The sequence below is a fragment of the Octopus sinensis genome, linkage group LG12 (assembly GCF_006345805.1).
Source record: "Octopus sinensis linkage group LG12, ASM634580v1, whole genome shotgun sequence".
NCBI lineage: Eukaryota > Metazoa > Mollusca > Cephalopoda > Octopoda > Octopodidae > Octopus > Octopus sinensis.
In genome coordinates this window covers 45,726,494-45,743,993 of record NC_043008.1, presented here as the reverse complement: position 1 = coordinate 45,743,993, position 17,500 = coordinate 45,726,494, and the positions used below count along the sequence as shown (strand labels likewise).

Here is a 17,500-nt window from a genome sequence, read left to right as displayed (position 1 = left end):
GTGTTTAGGGATGTCGTGCACGGAGCCTGAATTGCGGATAGTAAATACTGCAGGGGCACGGCAAAATGACAGAATCAACATTTAGGTTCAGTACTGAATCATTTAGACAATGATGTCTCGACGGTTAAATAACCTCCTAATAGTCATTGGAAGAAGAAAAATGCAATGATAATCAAAAAACTTCAAAAATTCAAGTGGACATCGCTGCACGACATGAAAATGATCAAATCTACGTGAGATAGACTACCCATTTTTGTTATAGCAAGGATAGGGCCTTGACGGGACTAGAACGCATAGTGTGGCCTTACTGTGAGAAATTCACTGTTGTAAATGGAGCCCTTTGATGCGGGGGAGATCGAGTGAAACCAAATCACGAACTGCTACTGCTCCTTCACAATTTCAACACCAGAGTCGATGCCGAACACCATTTCTAAGGTGCCTGTGTCGGCAAAAGAGTGGTGACAAAAAGGACAACGGGCAAGGAACACTTTAATTTTGCAGTCTATATTGACTGGTATTGGCAACACACACTTCCAAAATAACAGCCAGAAGAATATGTCTAGGAAAAATCCCCACTCAAAACACTGGCAGTAACTAAACCCGATTGTCATAAGGCGTTGCAACTTGAGGAAAAGCGATTATGACTCAAACATTTTACGCTGTCGACAACAATACGGACCATTCTTTGGTCTCAGATTCACAATATGAAGATTCTTTGTAAGCAGCGCTTTGATATGAAATCTTGAAAGTGCATCATCCGAGTGTCTGTGTAGACTCATACCAGGACATCCAGAAATTAGAATAATAAGAATGCAGAAAACAAAAAGTCAATCGTTTTAAAGGGTTTTAGTTGACATCAGGAAGGCCTTTGATTTTGGGTGTAGAGATGGACTATTCAAATCCGTGCCAAGACTTGATGCTTTCCGAAATTACTCATCAAATGGCAGAGACATTAAATGCATCATTCATGTGGTTGGCTCTTCTTCGGAATGTTTTAGTATTTGTCGAATGAAAAAATACTGTGCGCCTGCAACTTCTCTGTCTATCATCTTCATGGTTATGATGAAACATGCCTTCGAAATATCAAATTAGGCTGTTTATATTCATAGACAATCAAATAGAAAATTGCTCAGTCTGTTATGACTGTGATGCGAAGCACTTATTAGGGATATGTTATGCTATTTGTAGATTATATAGTACTAAAAAGAGACTCGGAGGTGTAACTGCAACTTCTAATGGGCAGGCTTACAAAAGCCAATCAAGGCTTCAGCTTGACCATCAGTTTCAGGAGAAAGTGATGGATCAAGGTGCTGAAAATTCCCTTGCCATTTGCATCAGCTTGAGATAATCTACATCACTTACCTCCGCTCCTTTATCACTGAGGCCGTCTCTCGAAAGTCTGATGTTGTCGAAGAGAAACCTCATTTCCAAATATTCTGATCAAGAGTCAAGGAGAAACTTAAGTTGACGATACACATCTGTAGTCCACAGATCTTGAGCCCGTAGCACATTGCTTTATACTAAACCAGTGAAATGCAAAACATCTACTACAGACAAAATGAGACTAAACGAATCACCAGCAAAGAGATCCTAGCTCGCGTGTACATTTTTAGCTCTATCATTCTACTGGAAAAAGAATGAGCACGTTTCCCTGACTGGACAACGTATGGGGAACTTGCCTCCTGCAAGAAAACATTTATCTTTGTTTCAAAGATGCCTACAAGGGAAATATGAAGTCTGTCATTTGAAAGGGGAAAAACAGCTCACCACTGTCCTGCGCTGGAGCTTAATAAGGGTTATTAAAAAGATGGACGAGAAGAGAGTGTATGCTGATTTAAAAAATTCAAATTGATAAGAAATCTGCAACATGGTAAGGTGATAAGTTATTGGGTCTAAGTGACACCACTGAAACCGGAAATGTCACGTGTAGTGGGTTAGTGGGGTTTAGCTCATGATAATAATGTCCTGGTTTCAGTTGCTGGTCTGTGCCGCGTGTTGTGTCCTTTCACAATACACTTCTTTGCACGTTTCTCTGGTCTCCTGAGTACATAACGAGAGTTGCTGCATCTCCTATATACATAAGGACCTGAAACATTTAGCAAAAGCATGGTACATGTTACCAAGCCATACTCATTTGTGAGTGAAAGCCATTTCTTGTATATATGCATACATTATAGCTATTTTATCGTTACCTAATAAGTTTCACGATAAAAAACAAAATCTAAAAACAACGTGTGTTTCATGGCTGCCAGCGTATTTACTGAATCAAAACGAGTTTAAAATAAAATGAATTATGAATGGGTTTCATGAACCTAAATTCACTGAGTCAAAGATATAAAATATATACTTTCATATCTGTCTCCACCCACAGAAATACCTATATTCGATATAGACAAAGTCATACCCCCACCTTTTTAAACATACAAACTATAGGCACACATCCATATATTATTTGTGATTATAATATTTATGATTGTTTTCTAATCCCTTAATAGTAATAGTAAACACGTTCAGATCTTCTAATCTGTCAAAATATTAACTGTCAATATGGCAAAGTCGTTCGAATGATCTTTAAACGCTGTTCCGTACTTAGAACTTATTTGTAACAGTTATCATAGCCTACACACTATGCAATCTTTTGGATAATTAATATGCAAATGTCATTAAAGCTTTGCACGAGGTCTAGACTATTAGAGATGACTATCAGTTCTAAGAAATAATTTTCTACGGAGGTAATCGAAACAATATAATAATCAGTGTAGTAGAAACATAGTCTATGAGATCGAAATGCTCATTTAATATCAAGTGCGTTTGGTAATATGAAATTTCTTAACACAAAATTATTTTCCGCTTAGCTATCACCAAACTTTCTGCACTGCCGAGGCAATTTGATCATTTTCTTCTTCACTGATGAATAACAGATGTGGAGGTGAATTCTAGATTTACATTCGTTCACTGTCTTCCATTGAAACAAGTTTTTATAGCCATGACCCACTCTGTTTATAGTTCCCCTCACACTACCCTGATTTGACTGTTATTCGATGGGTCTTATCCAATTTACTTCTCACTATTCGCTCAATTACAACAATACTTATTATATGAAATTCCTCTAGGCCTGGGTTTTGCCCCATCATCTAAATTTTGTTTATCTCCTGTTACTCCAGTCTTCCGATTCTCAATATTTCTTATATTTACTCTTTCTCTACACAGAAAGAATGATAGTTTCCATATAATTCCAAATATTCCATAGAGGATATTTAGATAATTGTCGTGTATACTAATTATTATGTTATATTTATTAGTTTAGAACGAATATTCAAGGTAAATAATTGAAAAATCGCATGAAATATTTTATTCTTGTATTTCTACTACATGTTTATTTCTGATGCAGTGTTCGTTTGAATCCTAGGCGTAACTTACCACGCGTACAGTCGCAAAAGATAAAAGTTAGGAATTTTATAGTTTACTGTTGACAAGAGGAATGGATAGAGAAACACAGTTTATTAATGGCGAAAGTAATTATATAAACTACAGTGTGAAAAAGGAGAATATAGACATGTAAGAATCAAAGCTTCTCGTTGCTGCTGCAGAGGTTATGTGCTCAATGAATTCAAGAGGAAATTTGCTATTCCTCATATGAGAATAACTTGTTACTCGTTCCATTGAGACAACGAAGTGTGTTTAATTTTACGTAAAACAACATGCACGTGAAAGAGAAACAAGATAATGGGGGTCACCGTATGAAAAGAGTATGAAAAGTAAATAATATTTTTATAAGCTACCTGTTCCAAACACGAAGGAGAGATCCTTGCACTTGCTCTCTGGAAATTTCTAATTTAAAGCTTGTGCGCAGATGTATATGTGTGTGAGTTAAGTGTGGCATTCAAAAGTTACGAAGTCGTTAAGTGAACGCAAAAGGAATGATTTGTAGGTACAACTCAGAAACCATTCTGTATTCGGTTGTTGTGAATGGAGAAAATAAATTGTTGGGTTTAACACGTCATTTTATATTTTCATTACAAGCAAACACATTTATAACGGTGAATATATGTTATCCACTGTATAAATTCATTTGCATAATGTGAGGTATTTCACCATCAAATGCTGATTTAAAACTTGAAGATAAAATAGTTCACCAATTAAAACAACAGCCACACATTCGTGTAGCCGATACTTCATCAATTTTAATATTACTATGTGAGTGATATTTACATACATAACGAATACACTTTACACACATACACACACATATATAAACTATTGCAGTATGGAAGATGTTTATAAGGGTTAGGGTTAGGGTTATAAGGGTTAGATGTTTAAGAACACACAAAAGCGGTTGGTTTCACTTCAACATTTAAATTTAATTTATGGTAAAATGTTTTCGTCGCTTTGAAACCGCGGCCTGATAACTGAAAAAAACTCCGTGCTGCTTCTGAGAAAGTAACATTTCTTGATATGTATGTATGTATTTATGTATGTATGTATGTATGTACGCACGCACGCACTATTGTACATGCGTATGCATGCATATATATATAAGTATGCATGTATATGTGTACGCATGTATGCATTTACTTATGTAGGTGTGTAGACGTGTCTGCATGCGTGTATATATGTATGTATATGTAAACGTATGCTTCTGTACTGATATATGTCTGTTCAAGTTGTATATATAATAGTTACTCTATCGAAGGTTGTATATATATATATATTATATATATATATATATATATATATATATATGTGTGTGTGTGTGTGTGTGTGTGTGTGTGCCTGTGTCTGTGTGTTCCTTTTACCACCGTCTAACGGTGAATAGACACAACGTCTTAGATACATACATGCAAATATAAACCTACCTATACATAGATACAAGCATACACAATCATATACACACATATATGTATATGTATATATATACATATAATCTTACAGCATACACATATATACATTTATCCATCTACACAAATGTCTCTATTTCACAGACAATGGCTAAACTCAAATATTTTGTGCTTTATATACACATATACATATATGCATCTATGTGTGTGCGTGTGAGCGCGTACTACCCGCAGACACATTTACAATATTTTTTGAGTTGTCTGGCTGCAAAAGCGTTTCGATTTGAAGATCAAAGTTGCTTACACATGAACAGGAAATACTTGGTATAATTAATCGTATTATTAGCAATTAGCAGCATAGATTCTGTTAAAAAATAAGTTATTGACATATCTCCACTTCGTTCAAAACGTTTCAGTATTTATTGTATCAAATAGAAAAATCAATGTTTTCCATGCAAATATATTTATCCCGATATTGAATGGAAACTCGGTGATAGGAACGATGTATTTATTAAGTGCGCATGTCGCATGTCAATAGATCTGTTTCCTTGAACTCTGTGTTTTCTGTGGAGAATCTCATTAATCTTTAACGCTTATTTGCTGCTTTTACTTTAATTAATCACTCTATTCACGTTAAAATCTGTCGCTCACCTTAATTATCCCTTTTGGAACTAATAATAGAGAGACGCTTGTAGATTCAGCCTGTCATTTATGGCTGTCATTCATTAAGTATAATTGTTTCTCCACTTGGTTGCGCACGCACAATATATATATATATATATATATATATATATATATATATATATATATAATATATATATATAGAGAGAGAGAGAGAGAGAGAGATAGATAGATAGATAGATAGATAGATAGATAGATATATAATCAAAATAAGCAACAAGGATATCCAAGGCAGTGTAATACAATCGTTTCATGCTACTTCATTTTATTAAACACTGTAAGCATTACATTAGTTTCAGAATGTCGAGCAATCTTCAACCACATATAGAATTTTTACTTAAACGGCCAATGCACATTTTAATACTTATTTCATTTGCCAAAATTACAAAGAGGGTAGATATATAGACAGAGAGGTTTATATAAATATATATATAATATATATATATATATATATATATATATAATATATACATATATATATATATATATATACATATATATATATATAATATACATATATATATATATATATACATATATATATATAATATATATATATATTATATATATATACATATATATATATATACATATATATATATATATACATATATATATTATATACATATATATATATATACATATATATAATATATACATATATATATATATACATAATATATATATAATATATACATATATATATATACATATATATATATATACATATATATATATATATATACATATATATATATATACTATATATATATATAATATATATATATATATTACATATATATATATATCATATATATATATATATACACATATATATATATTACATATATATATATATATATATATATATATATATATACATATATATATATATACATATATATATATATTACATATATATATATATACATATATATATATATATATATATATACATATATATATATATATATATATATACATATATATATATATATATATATATATATATATATATATATATATATATCAGAGATGAGATCCAGTGATGCTCCGTACAGTAGATAGTAAGTACTCAAAAGATTAAAACTTCGATTCCGATGTCTTTACAGGGGATCGATTCCACAAGGTTAAGAAAGGCCAAGAGAGGGTTCCAAGTTGAGTAGATATAAAGCTAATAATGCGGATAAAGTAATTAGACACATAAAATATTTTAAAGATCAAATACAAAAAAGAATGGAGAGGAAGAAAACTGTAGAAACTTCCAGATGATGTTTTTATGTATAAATATGTAGATACTTATATAAATAGCTCCGACTTGAACAGAGTACAAACGACAGAGAAAATTAAAGGGGTTGAAAGAAAGGGACTATAAGTCAAAGAGCTGTTTCTGGGAGCTTGGCGATTTTGCATTCTTCATTCTCGGTGACTCATTCTGGGATTTACTCACTGCAGGCTGTCATTTCCGTTATCATTATTATTATTAAGGCAGTGAGCTGGTAAAATCGTTAGCGCGCCGGTTGAAATGCTTAGCGATATTTCGTCTGTCTTCTCGTTCTGAGTTCAAATTCCACCGAGGTCGACTTTGCTTTTCATTCTTTCCGATTTCACAAATTAAGTACTAGTTTAACACTGGGTCGATCTAATTCACTAGTCCCCGCGCCCAAAATTTCAGGCCTTGTGCCTATAGTAGGAAGCATTATTATTTAAGACGTCGCACAGCATGCAATACCCCTTCTAAGGAGTCTAAGTCTCTCTTGGGCTGCCAAGAAGAAGTGGCCAATTCAAGCAATTATTTGAGTACGGATGGCAAATTGTTTGATCGAGGCTGACAAAAGGCCAGCCATACAAAATGAAAGATTAGGAAATTCGAGTGGATTGGTTCCAATGTAAGACGAGAAAGCTGACCTCACGTACGCTAAACTTTTAATGTGGTTTCAACATGTATTGGATATCTGGTCACTTTAATATACCCACGTTTCGATAGGGAAATACAAAACTGGAGCGGATACTCATAACGTTTCACAAACGACTTCCATTAGCTAAACTGTCTGTATGCTACATCATTTGATTATAAGTAAAATGTCTTTCCGAGTTCAATTTCCAACTAGGTCGACTTTGCATTTCATCGTTTCGGGGTCTATAAACAAATACCGGTTGACTACTGGGCTCAATGTATTCCGAAATTGCAAAACTTTTGCTGCTTATGGTATTTAAAATAACATGGATCAACTTCGAGTTTGCTATCCCCCAAAATATGTCTCTTTTGCCTTTTTCAAAACACATTTTGATTTAGGATGTACAAGAATTGAAAATATAAAATTGAATAACCTGTAAATGTATGTCCTTCTAGTTTATCGACAAATATCACTGAGGAAATACTTGAGCATTACTGGAATAAAATAATTTTTCAAAAGGTGTCCATCTCTGAATTTCTATCCAGTGATTCGTGATTTTTCTTCGCTCCTTTTCTCTTTTCTATGTTTATTTTTTTTTTCAAGTCGTAAACAAAGTGAATATAACATCCGTTAGCGGATTATTCTGTATCAGCACCAAATAACTAAATACCGTGACAAAAAGATAACAAAGACGAATCGATGTGATGTGTTATCTTCTCGAAACTGTCAGGAAACCTGTGAAAAAATTCTAACCTTATCCTCGTAAGCAAAGGATAAATGCTAAATAAAACAGACCAAGTAGTGCGAAATACTGGAGATTGGGGTGATTGCGACTGGATTGCTTTTCATTCTCGATTTGAGAAGCAATACCAGCAACATTTCTAACGTTGGCAATAGTGAAGCCCAGCAATTAGGCATTAGACAACAATGACACCCAATAGATTAGACATTATCATCAACATTTGAATAGAGAAGAAATATGACATCGTCAATCTCACATTATTTCAAATTGAAGCGACAGGCCATACGAAGGAAACGAGTTCTTTCTCATACTCTTACTATTATCAGATGTATTTATATGGAGTCACTTATTTGTATTTCGGGAAATGAGATGAGATAAATCAGGAATCGAAACTGAGTGGCATTTTTCAGCGTTATTAGGAAACCTGAATTCGTGCATTGAGTTATAATGTAAAAATCTCTCTTTACATTTTCCTAATTTGCATATAGCGTGAAAGAAGATTAAAACAGTTAGTCACGTCAGCGAATACTCATTTAGACTCTCTCTCTCACACAGATATGCGAGCCAAATCAATATTAAAATGATACACAAACGCAGTCACACACGCGCACCCCCATATATATATAATGAGAGAGAGAGAGAGAGAATATAATATATATATATGTGGAGAGAGAGAGACTATAAGTAGCATATATGTGTGTGCTGTTGCCAAACGCTCCCATGCGTAAAGTAGTGAATGGTTTAAAGAGAAATTTCCAAAAGCTTTCAAAGCCATTTTGTCATGAAACTACTCCATAACGATCAGTGATAATTAAGAGCTAAATATTATTTAAACAAACTAAGCTTTTGATTTGAATATAAAATGATTAACTTTCACTGGTTTATGTAAATATGAACGTCATGTTTTCTTTATTTTTTGAACAAATAATTTAAGTTTTACATTTCTGATAATGAATGGCTTTTTTATGTTTCCTAGTGGGTTTATGCGACTAGGCTTCTCAAAATGTACCGCACACACGCCTTTATGTGTGGGGGTATACATATGCTGATGCATATGAGAGAATATGTAAGTACACATTTATATAAATGTGTGTATTTGTGTGTGTGTCTGTGTGTGTGCTTGTATATATGCATAACATACAAGAGTTTGTCACAAAGATACGACAAACATTCTTGAACACCAAGTCTGTAGAATGTATGACATTCTGCCAAGAAAATTCAAGTCGACTTCTTGGGTTTTATTCAGGACCCATCGTACGGAATCATTCCTATTATCTCCTAGTGGTCGTATTATCGATCCAGCTATCACGCACACGCGTGCGTGTGTATGCACATGATTATCGTTGTACACACACACACACACACACCTATATGCATGTACATATAAATATATATATATATATATATATATATATATATATATTCAACAATATAAGGAATGGCCATAATAGGCCATTCGACTCACTAGAAAGAGCAGCCAAACTCAAACCGTTAATAGTTGTAATTCTGAAATTGAAAGAGAAATAAAAAACGTTTACCCTTTCATCTCTGCATAGTCCAGAGATGAAAGGGTAAACGTTTTTTATTTCTCTTTCAATTTCAGAATTACAACTATTAACGGTTTGAGTTTGGCTGCTCTTTCTAGTGAGTCGAATGGCCTATTATGGCCATTCCTTATATTGTTGAATGTATATTATATAGTCTTTGACTATCTTCTCTTTTTCACTAGACCGCTGGTAGCTGAGAATTTTTTCTAGATTTTTTGCTACCCTTATATTTATTAATATATATATATGTATATATAAAGAGAGAGAGAGAGAGAGAGAGAGAGAGAGAGAGAGAGAGAGAGAGAGAGAGAATTTTCAGCTTGTAGGATCTTATCAATTAATACAATCACGCCATATTCCTCTTTCTTATTTGATCAGCAACAGCATCGATGTATGGAAAGACAACCGCAATAGGATATGAAAGCAAACACAGACCTAAATGCATCTACCTAAACACATTTGTCCGTTATGAGAGAAACGAACAATACTTAAGAAATGACAATACCTTTGAATCGTGTTGTTAAGTATATTATCCAGGTATTGTCCCCATACCTTTCCTCCAGCGGCGGCAGCAATCATGTAATCCAACAAAATGTTCCATCCTACAACGAAGCCACAAAGTTCACCAACTGTTACATAACTATAGAAATATGCCGCTCCAGCCCGTGGCAGTCGTGCCGAAAACTCACTGTAGCACAAACCTGAAAATAGGAATTAAAAAGTGGATTTGTAACGAAAAGAATAATTGCATATGTTGAATTATCGTCATCTCTTAAGATATTTACTTATTTACTTCTAAATAAATCTCGTGCGAAATAAGGAAGCAACAAATTGAACACAGAATAACGATGCTGGGGTAAGATCTTCAATGAATTTTCACTCACTGGATCGACTGAATTGTCAATCCTGGCATATATCTCCAAACGGCTGAGTATCTCACAGATACGTACTTCTTAGCGAATTCTCAGACCGAATTCATGTAATAAATGACAAAGTTAGGCACTTTTTGTTACAGTTAAAAAAACAGAGAAGAAAACACATCCACGTTTTGTCTTTCATTAGTTAATCGTTATGTTCTTTAACGAAAGCGAAATAATGCGAGTAAATGTGAACTCGGCAGGATTTCTACTTCAGAGACAAGGAACTCGAACGAATATCTCAGGCTTTTCTACTTATCACCCTAACCGTCATGCGATAATCACAAGAGTGATAAACATGACTAAGCTATTGGAATTATGACTGCATTGAAAATAGCATTTACTTTACTCCTTGTGTTAAATGCAAATTATATCCTTAAATTAACATGGGTACGATTGTTATTCTTTGTTGAGATGTATGATTAATGGTATGTTTCAGGAGGGAAGAAGACCCGTGTGTCAGCGTATGTGTATTTGGCATCGGACAAGTTAGTGGACTGTGTTAACGTGTCTGCTTGTTTCTTTATGAGGGTGTGGATGTTTCTAAGTATAAAGATCGGGTGGCTTTACTTAGAGCGCGGGAAATGTTGGTGTGTAATGTTGCTTAGGTGAGTGACATGAATGTGTATGAAAAATTGTGTGTCTTCAAGTGTTTCTGAATACGTCAGTGATATGATGTAGGGTAGCGTAGAAGTAGGATACTTGCCTAATGGACAGCCTCTTTGTTGTTGTGTGTATGTGGATTTCAAGATCATGATATGCCGAACGAACGACACGTGAATATGTTCGAAGCTGTCCCAGTTCGTGTGCTGTTATATTTGTAAAGACTTGGTGTTTGTGTAAATAAACACCGTCGTGTGATGGGTAAAATAGTATTAATTGAAGAATGTTAAATCGAAGATAATAAAAAAAAAAATCTAATAGTTTCGAATATGTTTTATCATTAAAATATTATCTGGACTGCAACAATTGAAAATATACAATGAAAGTGTAAGCTTTTTCTGAAGGGGAGGGGGTCAGAAAAAGGAATCGAAAGGTGTAGTAAACGAAGCATAGATGCGTGTGTCTGTCACTTTAAGGTGTGTGTAAGTATTTTCTAGAGAGCGATAGTAGAAAGGAGGGAAAAGAGTAATTGAAAGGCGATTTTTGTCAAATTAGGTCTTTAGCGTTTGTAGTTCTGTGTTTGTGTGTAGGGTGAGATGAGTTTGAATTCGGCGCGCATGTATATGTGTAATAGTTTGAAGGATCTGCGCACAAAAGCGTCATTGGGAGTGCATTGTACATATGTATATTGGCAATGATTACGTGTTTGATGTGAAATGTAGATGTGCCTTGCAAGCCTGGCAGACATCGGTGGCCAGGTTGCCGATCGAAGGTAGATCGCATACGGAAGCATTTCACGTATAGAAAAGATTGATGGAGAGGCAACAGAGTTTTTTTTTTCATAGTATCTGCGCTGGTCCCTGCCGGTGAGGGCGGTAGTGTTGGAAAGGAAAACGCTAGTGTTGAAGCAGGTTAGTGAAGAATGGATAGAACCAGAAGGGCGAGTAGATGTAGGAGAGATAAGGATGAAGAGCTTACCTGTGAAAGAGTGCATGCATGAGTGGGTGCCAAGCTGCAAGTAGTCCCAGACTTTTTCTTTTTTTTTTACCATTATATATCTAAATATTTTTTTATAGTCATGTTCTCTTTTTCTTTACTTGTTTCAGTCATTAGACTACGGCCATACTGGGGCAACGTCTTGAATCTTTTTTTTTTTGTCGAACGAATCGACCCCAATACTTATTTTTAAAACCCTGGTACTTATTCTATCGGTCTCTTTTGCCGAACTGCTAAGATATGGGGACATAAACACACCAACACCGGTTGTCAAATGGAGATGGTGAGGGAAAACAAACAGGCAGAAAGACACATATATAGATATATTTATACACACACGCGCACACACAAACACATATATATGACGGGCTTCTTTCAGTTTCCGTCTACCAAATCCACTCACAAGGCTCTGGTCAGCCCGAGGTTATCGTAGAAGACACTTGCCCAACGTGCCACGCAGTAGGACTGAACCCAGATCCATGTGATTGGGAAGCAAGCTTCTTACCAGAGCACCACTCCTACGCTTATTATATTATATTTAAATACTTTACACAATTATATATCTAAATTCTTTCATAGTCATCACAGATATTATGGAAACAAAATTACATTTTGAGGTTAAAATTTAGGAAGTTAAATTAAGGATCACAACATTCTCTGTTCAAATTTTCTTGTTTCTAATTCTGTATATTTCATAGAAATAGTGTTAAAGTGCAGTTTTAAGCGGCGCCATTCAGAATTACGTGGAATATCTACATAAAAGCTGACAGCAAACATAACAGGGTGATATGAACATTATCGTACTCTAAACCCTCCTTCAAAATATTTACTATCGAGTGACAACTTGGCTGATATAGCACAAAAAAAAAATTGAAATGTTGATTTAGAATGAATGGACTGTGTTCTACAATTAGATGCCAGTTTTCTTCTACTTATATTAAATCAGATATTAAAAAAAAACGGTTACAAGGGATTTATCATTGTAATCAATAAAATAATCGCACACGGAACAATAAGACAGTCAGGAAATATGACAGCTAAGCTCTAGGGAAACAGAGAATCAAGATTTTATTGTTGGAAAAAACTATTTACTCATGTCACTTCATGAACGAACGTCGGATTATAAATAATTGCATTTCTTTCATCGGTGAAAGCTTTTGTATCAGACAAACAATATAATTTTTCAAAAAGGAAATGTATGTATGTATGTATGTATGTATGTATTTATACAAATGCATATTTGTCGAATTATTATTCGTCACCCAGGAGACCAACTGCATCAGAACGTGGTAAAATGGGCTTAATGAATTAGTAATTGGAAACATTTCTATGGAATAATTTCTAAAGGGAAAATTAACACTAGAAAACAATATATTTCAATTTGCACATTGTAATCTATTTAAATATGTTCAATCTCAAACTTAAAACATTTAAAAATATATATAATATAAATGCGACAGTTTTCCTTCAAGACGCATACATGATTGAATGTTACACATTGATCTGTTCGTAAACCACAGCAAAAGTATAAAGATTGTCTTTTGCATTCTCAGATTAGATAAATGCAACATTCTGTTAAACTTGAAATCAGGATCTTGCTAAAAAGTTATTTTCAATCATATTTGATTGCCAATATCGATTAAGTGTATGTTTATTGTTTTAAAAGACATTATTTTTCTTTCTAACGGATGTATATTTTCGTTAACGGCGAGAGAGTGTTGCCAGTTCTAACATTTCCAACGTATTGTAACTGTATTTTGAAGAATGTTGAAATTGCTTCAAGTACTGGCTCTTGTGAAAAAACAATGGGAGACAGTCATTTGTTTGAAGACGGATCACCATTATTTTTGCTAATAAAACTCTAAAATACTTGCGTACATAGCATTCGTTTGAAGCTATAACAGTCTACTGGAGTTTAGCCTCCAGCATACACAAGAAATAAAACGTCTGGTTACGCTGTCAAATAATCACAGCTACCACACCACTGGATACAACATTAAGAAATAGCAATGGATGACCTATTCAATTATTAATTTGTCTACTTCTAAATTTCTTTGCATAGTATGTTTTAAAGTCAATATTTAAATTCGAATTCGTTGTGGATTGCTGATAGGGATACTTTAAGCAGTATGGGTACTTTAATCAGCAAAGGCTTATATATAAATATGTGTATATGTAGTTTATATTACTGGGGCTAGAATTCGAATTGGTGTCAAGTATAGTTACGTGTTTGCCGTTCGATGTAAAGTGGAAGAGATTTAAGCGAGGAATTTAATCCGATTCACTCGACCGACTATCCGTTGGTACATCGCATTTCGAGGCCCCTGATTCTAGTCTTCTTGAATAAGCAATGTCTAATTTACTTTATAAGAAACAGAGAAATACAATGGGAAAAGAGAATAATAAACTTATGATGCATGTTAACCATCTCATAAAAAAAAAAAATTGCTGAATGTTTTCATTGGTAGATGTTATGCATAACATATGAGTCATTTAAATATATGTAAGAGCTGTAGAAAAAGAAAAAAAGAAATCCGTTTTAATTTCAACTATTTTTAGACTGCTTTGTCTTACTATTCCAAAAATTCCCTCCAATTCACTTTCCTTTCCATGTCCTCTCTTCTCTATGACTGTGAGAGTATGTTTTGCGAATAGGAACTGGTGTGTGTGTGTGTACATATGTGTGTGTTATAAACAAGAAATTATGCATAATAGACTGTCTAGTCCCGAGAAAACACTTTGATAACTGTATTTCTATTTTCTATATATTTATGTATACATAAAACACACAGACACACACACATAATGCATTTTAAATTTAGGTGCCCGAAGCCAACATATGTCAGATTCTGACATAAAAATGTTTGCAGTATATTCTATTGTTCGCATTTTTTTTGTTCTTGTTATAAATGTGCCATTGTTAGTGCATCTATCAGTCTTTATTTATTTCTAGTTTTATAATCTTTTTTACTCAATCTCAGTAAAGGTTGATTTAAGAATATTGCATTGTGAATTCACCTTAACAATGTTTTTTTTTCTAACTACTTGAATATCTAACTACTTGAAGTATGATTCGCTTTGCAGCATGAAATAAACCGAACCTAATTTTATTAACGATACAACTCTTTCCGTTACACCACCATCGCCTCCATGGCACATCTTCTGAATCTTCGCCATTTCTCATTGAGTTGTGCCATTCCTCGAGAACTGACAATTTCAAGTTGTTATTACTGATAGGAATGATTTTCAGTTGGACAGCTGAACACAGTCTCTGCTGGGCTTAACTTACAACAAAAACCTTACTTTTCGATTGTTCGCGATCAAATCTCTTTCAATCCATAATCTTAGAATATGAATATATTTCGGAGAAGTGAGAAGTTATTGTTGAATTTTTCGTATAATGGTATTACATGAAGAATGCGGTTCATGTAACATTCAGAAGACCAATGTTTCCCTCGCAGCGCTATATTCCATTACATGAACTTCAGTCTGCAGTAAGAGCTTCTTTTAGGCTAAGGTAGAAGAAACCGCAGTTTGTTACTGATAGATTTTAAATTCCCAACGTAAAAGATGAGAATTTCTTGAAGGAATTTGTCTCACCGTGAACCTTTTCTTTCTGCTGATATCATTATAGCTTTGTAAATGTTAGAATCATTGTAATATTTTATGGAATTCCTTCGATCTTTCGGTTACAACGTATGAGCCAATGAGGGATAGCATGGTAGGTAGCTCCACCAACTAAAAACATCAACCACATGAACTTTATATCAAAACCTAATGTTTTTAAAGAAAAAAGGAAGGGTCCATTAGACACTTCTGGATAATCTATACCCAACGAAGTATGAATGATAGGAAGACATATGGTAATAGTCTGCCAAATCTTGATCTTAACTAGGGATAAATCACATCTGGTACCTTAGAACAGTTAGAAACAGTTATCAAATATAGGTGGTTCAGTAATTTAGGTTTAACACTATATTTACTGATTGAGTTGATTAGAAACATTATAGTATACTCACCGGATAGAAGAGCTGCAACGCCAGCTATGAGTACAGATATCACCACGGAAGGTCCAGCTTGATGATGTGCCACGTGACAAATAATAACATAAACACCAATTCCAAGAGTGCTGCCAACACCTGTAAACAAATTATTATTATTATTATTATTATTATTATTATTATTATTGTTATCATTATTATTATTATTATTATTATTATTATTATTATTATTATTATTATTATTGTTATCATTATTATTATTATTATTATTATTATTATTAAGGCAGGAATCAGGCAAAATCGTTAGCACAGTGGACAAAATGCTTTATATGTTGCCTGTCGCGATTTCAAATTCCGTTGAGGTCGACTTTGCTTTTCATGATTAAGTACCAGTTGGATACTGGAGTCGATATAATTGCCTTACGCCCACCCATCCATATTTCAGACCTATAGTAGAAAAGATTATTATTATCATTATTATTATTATTATTCTATGTTTGACTTTTGCTTTATATTTGTACAAGTTGGCTCCAAGTCTCACCCAGAGACCTCAAGAGACAACAGGGTTGGAAGTTCATGTTGTTGTTATGCCTAGTGTGCCATATATTTGGGGGGTGGGGATGTTGTACTGATGAATGTCTAAAAAAAAAATGTTTTTTTTTTTTTAAACCGAAAATTATGTTTGTTTTAATCCTTGAGATTACATAGAGAGTATTTTGCGTAGGGTATGAGCAGTTCCCATGAGCACTATCTTTTGAACTTCTGCCAGTTTTGGGTTTCCTGGTATCTGAGTTAGGTAGCTATCAGCCCCTTTTGCTATCATTCCCAGGGCACCTATGACAACAGGTATTGTTTTAGTCTTCAGCTTCCACATTTTGCTGATTTCTATTTCAAGATCTTTATATTTTCTCAGTTTTTGGTAGGTCTTGACAGATACGTTTATATCGATTGGGACAGTCATATCAATGAGGAGGTATGTTCTTTGTTTGAAGTCTTTCAATATGATGTCTGGCCTATTTGCATCTATCTTCCTGTCAGTTTGAATGGTGAAGTTCCAGAGGAGTGAGATGTGGTCATTTTCATGCACTGGGGGTGATTTGTGTTCCCACCAGTTTTTTTCATGGGGCAAATCCAGGTTTTTACAGATTACCCAGTGAATATATTGTGCAGCTCTATCGAGCCTGTTGAGATACTCTGTAGGCGCTAGAAGACTGCACTTGGAGACCACATGGTCAATGGTTTCATTTTGTTTCTTGCATACACGACACGTTGGACTG

At 34.0% G+C, this 17,500-nt stretch overlaps 1 protein-coding gene across 3 annotated transcripts in view; it reads right to left on the bottom strand.

Annotated features, from left to right (window-relative positions):
• LOC115218015 (cationic amino acid transporter 3-like) overlaps window positions 1–17,500 on the bottom strand; it is a 256,003-nt gene that overhangs the window by 80,591 nt on the left and 157,912 nt on the right. The window contains exons 1-3 of one of the 3 annotated variants that reach the window (XM_036507891.1): window positions 16,242–16,361; window positions 11,330–11,450; window positions 10,212–10,407 (exon numbers count right to left, since the gene is read on the bottom strand). In XM_036507891.1, the coding sequence (XP_036363784.1) occupies window positions 10,212–10,407; window positions 11,330–11,378 (245 nt within the window). In that variant the 5' untranslated portion in view covers window positions 11,379–11,450; window positions 16,242–16,361. Of the gene's footprint in view, window positions 1–10,211; window positions 10,408–11,329; window positions 11,451–16,241; window positions 16,362–17,500 lie in introns of those variants that run through there. The other 2 variants (XM_036507890.1, XM_029787760.2) reach the window with 2 other exon arrangements.